The sequence below is a fragment of the Thamnophis elegans genome, chromosome 4, assembly GCF_009769535.1.
Source record: "Thamnophis elegans isolate rThaEle1 chromosome 4, rThaEle1.pri, whole genome shotgun sequence".
Taxonomy (NCBI): domain Eukaryota; kingdom Metazoa; phylum Chordata; class Lepidosauria; order Squamata; family Colubridae; genus Thamnophis; species Thamnophis elegans.
In genome coordinates, this window is record NC_045544.1 from 87,725,776 (window position 1) to 87,740,046 (window position 14,271).

The 14,271-nt window shown below is 36.9% G+C and overlaps 1 protein-coding gene across 6 annotated transcripts in view; it reads right to left on the reverse strand.

The window, feature by feature from the left end:
• MARK1 (microtubule affinity regulating kinase 1) overlaps positions 1-14,271 on the reverse strand; it is a 64,379-nt gene that overhangs the window by 26,060 nt on the left and 24,048 nt on the right. For all 6 annotated transcript variants that reach the window (XM_032216008.1, XM_032216004.1, XM_032216007.1 and 3 more), the window contains exons 2-6: positions 7,982-8,185; positions 7,119-7,172; positions 4,434-4,482; positions 2,770-2,835; positions 1,118-1,188 (exon numbers count right to left, since the gene is read on the reverse strand). In XM_032216008.1, the coding sequence (XP_032071899.1) occupies positions 1,118-1,188; positions 2,770-2,835; positions 4,434-4,482; positions 7,119-7,172; positions 7,982-8,185 (444 nt within the window). The remainder of the gene's footprint in view (positions 1-1,117; positions 1,189-2,769; positions 2,836-4,433; positions 4,483-7,118; positions 7,173-7,981; positions 8,186-14,271) is intronic.

Below are 14,271 nucleotides of genomic sequence, written 5' to 3' on the forward strand. Positions count from 1 at the left end.
GAAACCTCTTCTTTGCTCTAGACTCAAGCATAGAAATGCAATGAATTGCCACTGAAGGAGGAAAATGATCTTTTGGTACAACTGTGGCTTCCCTAAAGAAGGCAACATGATACACCAAAAACTACACAAGCATAATTTGTACAGTACTTTAAGCAAGTATTTCAACCAATCTCAAAGTCGGGCCAAAGGGATTTAAAGAGGCAAGAGATTTCCCCAAAAATCTCAAGGCCAAAAATACACTCCTCCCATTCAAGTGTTAATATTATTTATTGTTATCCACATAAATACATCTACATCCACAGGCACATCCATTCTTGTCTGGCACTTAATGTTATCCACATTATGTGATAGCCATATATACGATTACCAAATCACTATGAACTATATTAAAATGTTGATTAGGAAAGGCATACTGAGAGCCAACTGCAGGAAGCTGCCAAAGATTCACTGGCCTCCTAGAAGCCATTCCTGACTTGATTTTTCCTGTTCCAAACTGGCTGCTTGAGAAAGTCCTCATTCTGCTGCCATGTGTAATATATTGATACTCAGGGGCTCCCTTTTATAAAAATTTGGTTTTATTGCATTTTTGGGGATGAATCATTTCGTCACACATTCTCTGAAGATTGTGGTTGAAAGGAGCAGGAGTTTAGTAGTGGGTACAAACCTGAGAAAGATTTTTGTACAATGGCAATAATACATTAATAATCTACCCATTCAAGGGTAGGAGTAGGGTTCAGATGTTGGGTGAAGACAGGAGGGTAGAAAAAGGAATTGATACCACAGCATGTAAGCATGCTAACAAACATGGCTTGATCTCTTTTTCTTTCTACTTCTTTTATAAATATAATTTATTAAATTATAATTATCTATTCATTTTCTAAGGTTTCCAAGATTCACAGCATAATAGAAAATGGTGCAATCTTTTAAAAAGATAAATTAATTTCTCGTTTATTAGATATTTTTGAAATCTGCAAAACATTAATATTTACTTTAAAGATAAATTGATCTGAAAGTTCTTTTTTGGAAAAAAAAAGTTTTACCACCTGAAATTCCATTTGGGACTAAAAACCAAGCTTATTTTTATTTGAAAGTATGTATGTTTTTATTTATTTCATACCTGCCTAAATTTTGCACGGGCCTCTTTCTCTTTCATTCTTCCATGTGCAACCAAGTAGTCAAATACTTCTCCTAGAAGAAATTTAACATTATCACACTATATGACTGAAAAATGTCTTCTGTGCTTTTTAAGTTTTACAAATAGTTACATTAACTTTAAAACATAATACTTTCCCCATTATATATTGAGTCATAGAGAAAACCCATGAGTCTGCTTCCTATAACAAAATAAAATTTGTATTCAGATTTGTTTAGGTTTAGGTTTATTGGATTTATATGCTGCCCTTCTCCCAAGGACTCAGGGCGGCGTACAACATAAAAGAAAACACATATTACAAAAATTAAAAGGGACATTAAATAAAGTATCCAAAAAAACCCCAATTGATATTTACAATAAAAATTTAAAAATTAAATTAAAATTAACAACCAAATTAATCCTATATTTTATTCTATTCAGGCCAGGCCGGCTTGCTGGAAAAGCCAACTTTTTAGGGTGCGTTGGAAGGACTGGAGGTCGGGGATTATGCGAAGCTCTGGGGCCAGTTCATTCCAGAGGGAATGCGCTCCCACAGACAAGGCTCTCCCCCTGGGGTCGCTAGGCAACACTGTCTGGCCGATGGCACCCTGAGGAGGCCAACTCTGTGGGATCTCACTGGATGGTGGGATGCTACTGGTGGCAGTAGATGGTCTCGCAGGTATCCTGGGCCTAAGCCATGGAGCTCTTTAAAGGTCATAATTAGTACCTTGAATCGCACCCAGAAGACAACCGGCAACCTGTGCAGGCTGCCTAAAAGGGGCGTAACATGGGAGCATCTAGGTACCCCCATGATAACCCGCACAGCCACATTCTGGACCACTTGAAGCCTCCGGGTGCTCTTCAAGGGCAGCCCCACCCATGTAGAGAGCATTAAAGTAGTTCAGGCGAGAAAGGACGAGGCATGAGTGACTGTGCACAGAGCATCCCGATCCAGAAAGGGGCACAACTGACGTATCAGGTGAACCTGGTAAAAGGTCCCCCTGGTCACCGCCGTCAGGTGTTCTTCTAAACTAAGCCGCGTATCCAGGAGAACTCCCAGATTGCAGGCCCTCTCTGAGGGGGGTAAAGTTTCTCCCCCTATCATCAAAGATGGAACAAGATGCACAAATTGGGATGACGGAAACCACAGTCTTGGAGGGATTGAGCTTGAGCCTGTTCCTCCCCATCCAGATCTTCACAGTCTCCAGGCATCGGGACATCACGTCGAGGGCATCATTTGTATTTGTATTATATTTTAATATACTTAAGGGAAAAGGTAAGGATAGTATTCTTCCCTCTCATAAACTAAACTTCTGTAGGAATAAAGTTTTTTGTGAAAAGTCTAATATCAGAGGAGGCCTCAGTTAAAGCCTGAAATGGGATTCATTACATTATCTATTGAAAACTAGGTTGTAGCTCAGCTTGTGTTTCTAAGAGACACAAACATAAAAAAGCTTTCATCAACAATAGCCAAAAAAATAGTAACTTCAGCTAACCCTAACCTTAACTTCCAGCTCAGCTATGGTTTCCATGAAGTGGAAATAAGTTAAAAAAAATTTCATAATTCTCCATCCTCACTTTCTAATATCCACATTACCTATTCCACACATTAGAAGTAGAACAGAACATTAACTTACCTCCACTAGCATATTCCATTATTAAATATAATGTTTTCTCTGTTTCAATAACTTCAAATAGTTTAACTGTAAGATAAAAATGGTAATAAATTGCCTAACCATAAGCAACGAAGAATAATTAAAATAAAGCTAAATACTTTATTTCTAAATTGATGTATCTTATCCACATCACATATATGAAGAAATGCATGCTGAAATCATAGTTTGGTTCTACAGATGTGGTTCTTGAAATCAAAACCATTTACTATTCTGCTAGAACTAAGTTGGATCAGAATGGTTCCTGTTTTGATTCCCCTGAAGAAGAAAAGAGTTTCCCAAAGGAGACAGCAGGAACTGTTAAGAACCAAAAGAACAACGCCCTGGGATATGTTCCCAAAATCACTATGGTGATGGAAGAGTTTAAGTTGACAATATTTTAACATCCAGAAAACCTGCTTATTCTGATGAAAGCAGGAGCTGGAGGTCCGTATTCTCTATGCAACTATCTGTATACCTTGTATGAAACAAGCTCTCTGGTCAATTCAGAAACAATAATTTGTCTCTTGAACAATATTGTTCTACCCCTCATCAGCCAGAAGAATTGCCATCACATAGTCGGTCTTTAAAGATGGGAGAAACTAAACCAGAAAGGGAAAGTTACACACGTTCATTATGAAGTGGTACCGATTTGCACTAAAATAAATCTTTAGTGTCTATTTTGATAAAACTATTATCACATTTTCATAAATTAATAATAAATAATAGCATATGGTGCTTATAAATATTCATAGCATATTGCATGCATTATTTCATTGTAATTCTTGCAGCAATCCCAGAAGGTGAAATATAGGAATGCATTACCTTTGCCATGTATTTATGTTTGGGTGGGGAAGACTGAATCTGAGAAAATGGCTTCCTAAAATTGCTAGTGAATTCACAGCAGCAAAAATTGAACCAGGAATTCCTGATTCACAGCTTACTGTATTATTTTAACTACTATGCTAATCAGCCCAATATTGCAATCCTGATTATAGACGTTTTCACAATGAGAATTTGAATTATAGTATTGTAATCAGTTTCTTTTCAGTGCTAAGCAGAGAGAAACTTTCAAGGCCAAAAGGGGCAGAACATAGACTAGGGCCAAGCTTTTACACTTTATCTGTTTCTAAATTGGTATGCTGGATATTAAGACTTTGCCAATTACATTGGCAAGAAAACATTTTTGAAGGCAAAAAGCTGGGACAGAGAAGCGTTTAAATCAAATATAACAAGAATCTCCGTTGTTTTTTTTTAAAGGCTTCTTTCAAGGAAATAATCTAGACTTTACTATGTAATGACATAAAAGGTTGATTATTTAAGGGAATTCCAAAGCTAGATTTTTAGACTATGATTCTGCCATGGCAAAGCTGGAAAGCCAATTAGAAAATTCACTGCCTGTCCAGAAATCAATGAAACAATCTGCATCCTTACTATTGTACTTACAATTAAGTAGCTATTTTCCATAAGAAATATTAAGCTTGCTTTATTTAGGAAAGCATGAATTCTTTAAAAGCCAAAAGCAATATTTATTAAAAATTTAGAAATTGTATATAATAATGTTCATAAAACTAAGTAGTAACTATTTTTTCCCAAAGGTTTTCTAAAGTTCAAATATAATTTATAAAAAATAAACTGAAGATTCCTACCTATATTCGGATGATTCAGTATTTTCATTATTCGTACTTCTCGAAACAGCTGTTAAAAAAACCCATGTATCTGAATAATTTTTATATAATTTTAATAAATTATATAAATATTAAAGAATATATATTTAGGAGTTTGGTTTAAAAGTTAGTATACTGTTGCAACAGCAAGTTGTTCCTATACAAGTAAAGAACAAGATCTTAAATAAATTGTTTAATTCTCAGTGCAATCAATTGGATTTACCTTTAATGATCTCTAACTTTTCACACTGATTTCAATGGATTCTTAGCTTTACTGCCAATATCCTTTCAGGTCTGAGTTATAATTAATACAAATGTACATGACTTTCTAAAATTTCCTTCCACACTCAACTACTTTCTGAGGTTTAACAGGGAACTGATCTTATCAGTTTTTCAGATTGGTTTTATACCATTCATATGAAAAACACAATAATAAGAAAATCAAGAGAAAGATCTGAAGAAATGCTTTTTTTAGGCTACACAAAATTATTATTTATTGCAGAAACATTTTAATACTATAGTAAAGCAGCAGTATATCAAACCAACAAAGCAAGATCAATATTGTGCAAATATAAATTAACATGGAAACAGTTTGATGTCGAACAATTGAAACTTTGAATTTTTAAGTTTTATCTTAAAAAAAAAAGTTAACTGACATTATATCAACCAGTTCAAGGACCTGGTAAAGCATTTATTTATGCTACTTTAATAAAAGGTTAATTTAGATAAAACAAGAGGATTTGTGAGATGACTAATAAAAAAACTAAATTAACATGTAAATTTTATTGTATGTTTGCTCTTTATATGATCATAACATGGCAGACATGCCCACAAAAATTGCCAAACAAATGTATTCAAATGGTTGCAGTGCACTATATAACAGCTTACTAGTAAGAAACTATTTCAGGCCATATTCTGAGAAATAACTGCCATGGTTATGTTTGGAGTTGATAGCTCACTTCCAACCGAATAGTGGCCTAGCTAAATGCTAGGATTTGAAGATAATATTTCTGATAATAACTGCATTTTTTAAGGATAGTATTTTCATTATAGGTGAAGTTGTACACCAGATCGACATTTTGAGACTGACATTATTCACAGCTTACATCAGCAAGCATTAACTATTGCTTACATTTCTTGTCAAATGTACCTTAGCAAGCAGACCATTAAACACTCTTTTCAATTAATATACTTTTAAAAAATTAGAGAGCCAGTTTGGTCTAGTGGTTTAAGGCACCAGGCTACAAAGGTTGAGACTGTGAGTTCCAGTCCAGCCTTAGCCATAAAAGTCAGCTAAGTGGGCTAGTTACTCTCTCAGTCCAACCCACCTCACAAGATTGAAGTCATGTCTTGAACCTCAGATGAACCTGTTGTTAAGTTACTCAATAGAAGCAGAGAGAATTCTCCAAAATAGTTCAGTTTTAGAAGGTGAGTATCAAGTACATCAAATTGGAATAACACTTAAGTTCCAGGTCAGAGGATTTATTGCTCAAACCTATACTCAAGACTATTAACTAAAACTCAGTAGTAAACCGATAAGGATTAGTGGAACTCCAAGGGGACTGGAGTGTTTGTGGCCACATAATAATTCTAGGCTGAGTTCTCTTTTGACTTTGCTCCCCCGATACTGCCTGTCCCCGCTAGTATTGACTGACAACTTCCCCTCCTCCTGGAAACAGGCAATAGATAGCAAGCTGGGCTTTTACAGGCTCTCACCAGTATTCTTAATGTCCCTAGGCTTTGACCAAGCAAAGCAAGTAGTAATCAATAGAATGAAGGACATGGAGTTTCAAGAAGAACTAAACAGATTGCCTCTCCATATTAGGGATGGAATCAAACAGGGTGTGTGGGAATTGGCAAGATATCTAAATGATCTGATCTTCCCAAAACAAAGAATAAATAGCTTTCTTCAGAGCTAGATTTAACATTCTCCCTTCAGCACTCCTCCAGGGCAGGTATAGAGAACACTAATAGCAGAAAAGGTATGCATATGTGGTAAGGGAGAAGCTGAAGATATCTCACATGTTTTATTGTACCGTGAGCTGTACAGAGTTCATAAGGCCGCATACATTCTCCCCTTACTAGAGAGATTGCCAGGGAGGGCAGACAATTTTTATGTAGGCTTTCTCCTCCAGGACTAAAACCTGTTTACCGTGCATGCAATGGCAAAATTCTGTGTTGCTGCTATGTCCACAAGAAAAAAATTGGTTATTATTTGGAGATATCTCTAACAATTTTTGGAACATTATATTTACTCACATACTTATTGGCTTTTCACCCACGTAAACCAGGGAGTGGGCCGAACAGTTTGAAAACATGTATTTTATTAACAGGGATGTTATTATCCACTTTCAATGTCAATACTTTTTTTTTAATATATTGTAAAAAGTGATGTCTATTGCTGATCTTTGATCGTAATAAAGATATATTCTATTCCACCTGTACTGCCTCTCCTTCTCCCAGATTAAGCCAACTAGTTATTATCATCTATTCCCATATTAAATCAGGATGTATTGTAGCTGTCATTTTCAACCTAATCTCAAACAGACTATTAATCGCAGTGTTTTTCAGTTATCTTATATGAGCAAAGAAAGAAAAGAAAGAAAGAAAAATAAGAGATTGGATTCTTGAATCTAAAATGCTAACGTATTATGACAGAAACATTACCTTTTGTAAACTGGTAGGATTTAATTGGGTTTTGTCTATAATTTTGACAGCAACCTAAGGATGGAAAGGCAAAAAATAACTTTTTAAAAAGTTGAACAATTAAACAAACTTTTACAGTAAATAACAATTGTTTATTTTAGGCAGAAACTGACCCCATTCAGATAAAATTCTTAATTATCAAAGTATATATTCTTTCAATAGTGAGCAATATACTAGAGAGAGAGATAACAGAGAAAGCACACCTCCAGAACAGGTAATCCTTGATTTACAACCACAATTGAGCCCAAAACTAATGTTGTTAAGTAAGACAGTTGTTAAATGAGTTTTGCCCCATTTTACAATCTTTCTTGCCATAGCTGTTAAATGAATCACTGCAATTTTAAGTTGTAACACTAACTTAAATGAATATGGCTTGCCCACTGACTGCTTGTCAAAGGGCTGCAAAAAGTGATCACATTTGTATGGACAAGTTTTTGTCTTGAATATTTTCAACTTCTTTTTCTCCTGAGTTGGATTACTTCTAATTTAGAAATCTCATTAGGAAAAAAAGGAGTAAGTAAGTCAAGGAGGGAATTCTTTCTCTTCCACTCACACTATACTTAAAATTTTTCCATAAACTGTTTTACAAAAATATAGTGACAGACCAAAATCTGCCCACAGAACTGCTAGCCTTATATGTCTTATTATGGTACTAACAAAGCTGCCACACCTCAGGAACGAAGTTCAAGTATACACACTGCAGACAGCCAAAAAGAAAAAAAAAACACCTTTATATGCCGGATTTTATTTTCAATAATGAAAATATTGGACAAACATTTTGAAAACAAAATAATAGTTATCAAGCCTAGCTTAAAGAAACTTACCTCTCTACCTGTAAGAACATGTCTAGCCAGCTTCACTTTAGCAAAATTTCCTTTTCCTATTGTTTTTAATAAGCGATAGTTCCCAATGTGAGGATGCTCTTCATTTACAGAGGTAATTGAGTTTCTGCAACGTGGTATATTCTGTCGACTACTTGATTTTGTGGGTTGGATATGAGATTCAGAATATCCATCAGCAGAAGTGTGCTACAAGATTAAAAACAACAATAATCACTACTTTGAACTGTAAAGGATTTATGATTTCTAAAGTAGTTAAATAAAGGGAAAAGAAAAACTTGAAAATTATGACAGCAAATCCGTATAAAGGAGTTCGATTTTTTAAAGTGCTTTATATAATCATTTGTTTTGTAAACGTTTCATTACTACTATTACTTTCATTACGATTAAGGAAACTAAATAATGTTTTAAAAATAAGCACATTCTATGCTTTCCTTTCTTAATATTTTTCTTTATTAAATTGAAACTTGGACATTTCAGTTGAATTAAATTGAACTGATATCTAATTTTCAATTAAATAATCCTTGAATCTTTTCTTTTACCCAAGAAGTCACAAAGACATTAAAGGAGAGAAATCAGAGAACAATGTGGAAAAATATAAAAACATTTTTGTATACATATCTCTTCTAAATGTTTTAACACATTTAATAATTTATTTTAAGTTACAAAGAAAACGATAAGCCATATTATAATATGTATAGTTTAGCAAATACAACAGAAAGGATTAATAACTGGAAAGCACATGCAGACATTGAACTATTAATAGCTATTACAATAGTCTACTGATTATTAAATATTAAAGTTTAAATTTTAATGGAAATGTTTAACATAATGGAAAATAATGCATTTGTCTTCTCATCAAATGTTATATATCTAGTTTATATTCTGCATTTTTATAGGTTAAGTTTATAAAAAAAATCATTTGTGATGTAGATTCATTTTATCTTGAACCCACATTGAATATAGCACAACTCACCATTTTATTTGGTTATTCGTTAAAAATATCTCAACTCTATATAGGATAATATAATACACTATATACATGCAAAAAGCTATAAACTTTGTTTAGAATGCTAGCTCAATTCAGAGGATGAGACTATTACTACCTTTTTGAGTGTTGGGGAATCCAAGCATTTGGATTCTACCACATAATTCCTCAATTCACGATTTTGATTGTAAAGAGAGAAATTTCTAGTACCATAATTTTGCAGATTTTTTGTCCAATAAGTTTAAGTTTATTCACAATGCTAAAATACAAACTCAAAAAAGGAGAAAAAATACAAAAATAAAGCAAAACTAAACAAGACATTAAAATTTTGCATTAAAAATATACATACACATAAATTGTCCTCCCTAGTTGAATACTGATAAATATATTTCAAGAATAATAATCTCCCTTCTACCTTGAAAAACAAGCCTACAGTTTAGGAACATCTACATTTTTGTTTACCTGACCAGTATAACTGACATCAATCTACTACATATATAAACAAACATAGTTAAAGGTAAAGCAAACAGCAAAGTTGAACTTCAAAGTCCTCTGTTAACAATATATTATCTTATTTAATTCACAGAAAGTTCACAACAGCTTCTAATCTATCATAAACCATCATTATCATTATCTCTGGTCTGTCCAGGATCATATATTCTTGAGTGATTCTTAATGATAACAATGTTTCCTTAATTTTGCAAACTTCAGTAAGAATGAAGTTATTAATCCTTTGGGAAAAATTTTATTACTGCAATAATGAATGGTACACACTGGCAAGGTTGTGTTAAACTAACTTTGCCTGAAGACTTTGAATATAGAATGCATTTTGGATGGTGACAAACAGTAGTAAAAGTTTGGATTTTTAAATAAAATTAGACATTTGATGATGATATTTATGAACACAGATGAAATTATCCTTTCCACTCAAAGTGGATATACAAAAACTTATGTATCATTTTCTGGCAGCAGCTAAAAGTGTACAACATAATAGCAAATACGTTGATAATCTGTAAGAACAGCACAGCAAAAAGCTTTAACTATTATTTCATTCCTGGACTTTAGTATGGAAAGACAAAACTCAGGCTCATGTGCTACCTCTTCTCTCAAACTCCTCTGGCCTACCATGGAAAAATGACTGCAAAAATAGCTAGAAAATAACTAGTGTTTTATTAGATCAGCCTGAATTGTATATACAATACCTAGAGCAGTGGTTCTCAACCTTCCTAATGCCGCGACCCTTTAATACAGTTCCTCATGTTGTGGTGACCCCCAACCATAAAATTATTTTTGCTGCTACTCTAATAACTGTAATTTTGCTACTGTTATGAATCGTAGTGTAAATATCTGATATGCAGGATGTATTTTTATTGTTATAAATTGAACATAATTAAAGCATAGTGATTAATCACAAAAACAATACGTAATTATTGTGAAATATTTCTTAATATATCTATATATTAAGAGAATATATCTTTCTCTTTCTCTCTCTTTGTCTCTGTCTGTCTCTCTGTGTGTGGCTCTTTGTCTCTTCCCTCCCCCCCCCTTTCTCTGTCATTCTCTCTCTGTCTCTCTCCTCCCTCCCCCAATTTTGTGACTCTGTGTGTCTGTCTGTCTGTCTCTCTCTGTGCCGCTCTCTGTCTGTCTCTGTGTGTGTCTCTCTCCCCTCCCTCCGCATCTGTCACTCTGTGTGTGTGTCTGTCTGTCTCTCACTCACACACATTGTGGTCACCTTTAATCACAGGTTAAAAGTACCTGGCAGCGGCGTTTTTCTCTGGGGGAAAGTCTCAGAGGCTGTAATTTATGGGGTGTGAGCATGCCTATGTTTTCAATGGTGGGGAGCCATGGCGAGGCTCTGTGCGGTTGGCAATGACTCTGGAGCCCATCCGGGAAGACGAGGAATGCGAGGGGGACCCTTCCCCCCATGGATGGGCTCCGGACCCCAGACATCTTTCACAGCTGTCTCGTTTCCAATTGGGGGGAATCCATGCAGAGAATTTCTCCCCCCCCCATTGGAAACGAGATGGCTGTGAAAGACAAGGCAGTGCTTTGTCAGAGAACACTTTCCCGCCATTAGGAAGTCTCTGAAGCTGTAATTGTACAGGGTGTCCACACGCACTTATGTTTTCTATGGCGTGGAGCCGTGGCAACGCTCTGCACTGCTGGCAATGACTACGGAGCCCATCCGCGGGGGGTTTCAAGGAACGCGAGGTGGAGTTTAAAGTTTAGCGTTCCAATGGTCTTAGTGACCCCTGTGAAAAGGTCATTCGAACCCCAAAGGGGTCACGACCCACAGGTTGAGAACCGCAACCCACAGGTTGAGAACCGCTGACCTATGAAAATCTTTGCATTATTTGTTCAATGCCAATTTATTATAATGTTTTCTTATACATTGGGATGCTCTTGATATGACATAGAATCAGCAGTTGATATAAAATATTTAACTTACAGATTGGTACACCAAAATGGAACATAGCAATATCACTAGCAAAAGCACTTAGACTTATATACAGTGGAATCTCCAGCCACAACCGTAATCCGTTCCAGGACTTCAGTCGCAACCTGATTTGGTCATGACCAGAAGCAAAACTGATTGTGCATACACATACAAAAAAAAAAACAAAAAAATGGTGCAGCAGGGGAAATTGTTGCGGCTGGCAAATCGCCGCAGCTATGTTTGATTGCCACACAAGGATGTGTTTGCCACCAGTGACACATTTAGCGGATTTTTTGATCGGGACCCGATTTGGTCATCATCAGAAGTGGTTGTGACCCAAGATTCTACTGTACTTGCTTCATGGTGTTCTACAGCACCGTCGCCAAACCTTTTGGACACCAGGGACCAGTTGCACGGAGAGCGGTTTTTCCACAGACTTAAGGGACATACACTATATTGCCAAAAGTATTCGCTCACCTGCCTTTACACGCATATGAACTTACCGTGACACCCCATTCCTAATCCATAGGTTTCAATATGACGTCGGTCCACCCTTTGCAGCTATAACAGCTTCAACTCTTCTGGGAAGGCTGTCCACAAGGTTTAGGAGTGTGTTTGTGACCATTCTTCCAGAAGCGCATATGTGAGGTCACACACTGATGTTGGACGAGAAGGCCTGGCTCTCAGTCTCCGCTCTAATTCATCCCAAAGGTGTTCTATCGGGTTGAGGTCAGAACTCTGTGCAGGCTAGTCAAATTCATCCACACCAGACTCTGTCATCCATGCCTTTATGGACCTTGCTTTGTGTACTGGTGCAGTCATGTTGGAAAAAAAAGGGGCCAGCCCCAAACTTGTCCCACAAAGTTGGGAGCATAGAATTGTCCAAACGGTCTAGGAATGCTGAAGCATTCAGAGTTCCTTTCACTGGAACTAATGGGCCAACCCCACACCATAATCCCCCCTCCACCAAACTTTACACTTGGCACAATACAGTCAGACAAGTACCGTTCTCCTGGCAACCGCCAAACCCAGACTCGTCCATCAGATTGCCAGATGGAGAAGCACAATTTGTCACTCCAGAGAACGTGTTTCCACTGCTCTAGAGTCCAGTGGTGGCGTGCTTTACACCACTGCATCCGACACTTTGCATTGCACTTGGTGATGTATGGCTTAGATGCAGTTGCTCGGCCATGGAAACCCATTCCATGAAGCTCTCTGCACACTGTTCTGGAGGTAATCGGAAGACCACATGATTTTTGGAGGTCTGTAGCAATTGACTCTGCAGAAAGTTGGCGACCTCTTCGCACTATACGCTTCAGCATCCGCTGACCCCGCTCCATCAGTTTACATGGCCTACCACTTCATGGCTGAGTTGCTGTTGTTCCCAAACACTTCCACGTTCTTATAATACATCTGACAGTTGACTGTGGAATATTTAGGAGCGAGGAAATTTCATGACTGGATGTGTTGCACAGGTGGCATCCTATCACAGTTCCACGTTGAAATTCATTGAGCTCCAGAGAGCGACCCATTCTTTCACAAATGTTTGTAAAAACAGTCTGCATGCCTAGGTACTTGATTTTATACACCTGTGGAAGTGATTGGAACACCTGATTCTGATTATTTGGATGGGTGAGCGAATACTTTTGGCAATAGAGTGTAGTTTCATGTGCTACCTGCATTCTGTTCATGATGCTTCACTTGTTTGCTCAGACCGGTTTCTGGCATGCTGCGACCGGTGCCGATCCACAGACTAGGGGTTGGGGACCCCTGCTCTACAGCATTCTCTAAGAAGTCTACAATGTCAACATATTTTCCCAACAATCTGGCTTATTTTAGCAACCTCCAAAGGATAGAAGTGACTTCCAGTTTGCTGGTAGGGTCATTTTTTGCCCTCCGGAGCCTTTAGAGAAGCCTCCTGAAGGCTCCTGAACACTCCGAAGAGCCAAAACCAGCCATACGAGGAAACCAGAAGTACGTTCCTGAATTTCTGATTTGCCCGTAGGGCTGGTTTTTCACGCTCCGGAGGCTTCAAGACTCTAGAGGGCGAAAAATGGCCCAAAAGAAGGCCGAAGTCAGCTGGCCAGCGCGTGCATGCACGCTGGCCAGCTGACAGGGCAACGTCTCGCGTGCTCTGACAAATAGCTCCTTGTGCCACCTGTAGCACGCATGCCATAGGTTCGCCATCACGGTCCTATATTATTTCTTCTTAAAAACCACCCAGTATGCAAACATACAGCTGATTTCCGCTACTGGTCCACCCATACCGGTGCATACCTGGAGCAACCCACCTCTGCTATAGCCAGAGTTAGCCTGAAATAATGCATTCTAGCCAATATGCCATTAGGGCTCTTTTTGATGTTTAATTCATGTTTAATTAGACTACATTAGTGTAGCATTGGTGTTTAATTACAATAATGTCAAGTTCTCTAATGAACAGTAAAAAAAACCCAGCTTGATTCTCATAAGGTTGTGTTAATCAGGTTTACTGCAAAGAAAAAGGATGAGATAACAGAATCTTATGGCTACCTGCATTTACCAACTCAGGCTGGTGGTCTTTGTTGTCTTTGATCTTCTTTTTAACTCTCTGTTAAGTGAGAGCTAGGAGATATTAATAGAATGTACAACTGTTCTTATTCTATAATGTTTCACAAAAGTCCAGTCTTGTTTTTTTTCTCAGAAAACACAATAAATTCCCAAATATGAAAGAATGTGTTTGCTTTATTTTTTTTTCAATCCCTAAATCAGGGTAAGCAATTTAGCTTCATACTCTACAATTTAATTCAGAATATAAATATGGTTAAGGATACAGGAAGTATAATCTGAAATATCACAAGAGTAGTAGTCCTA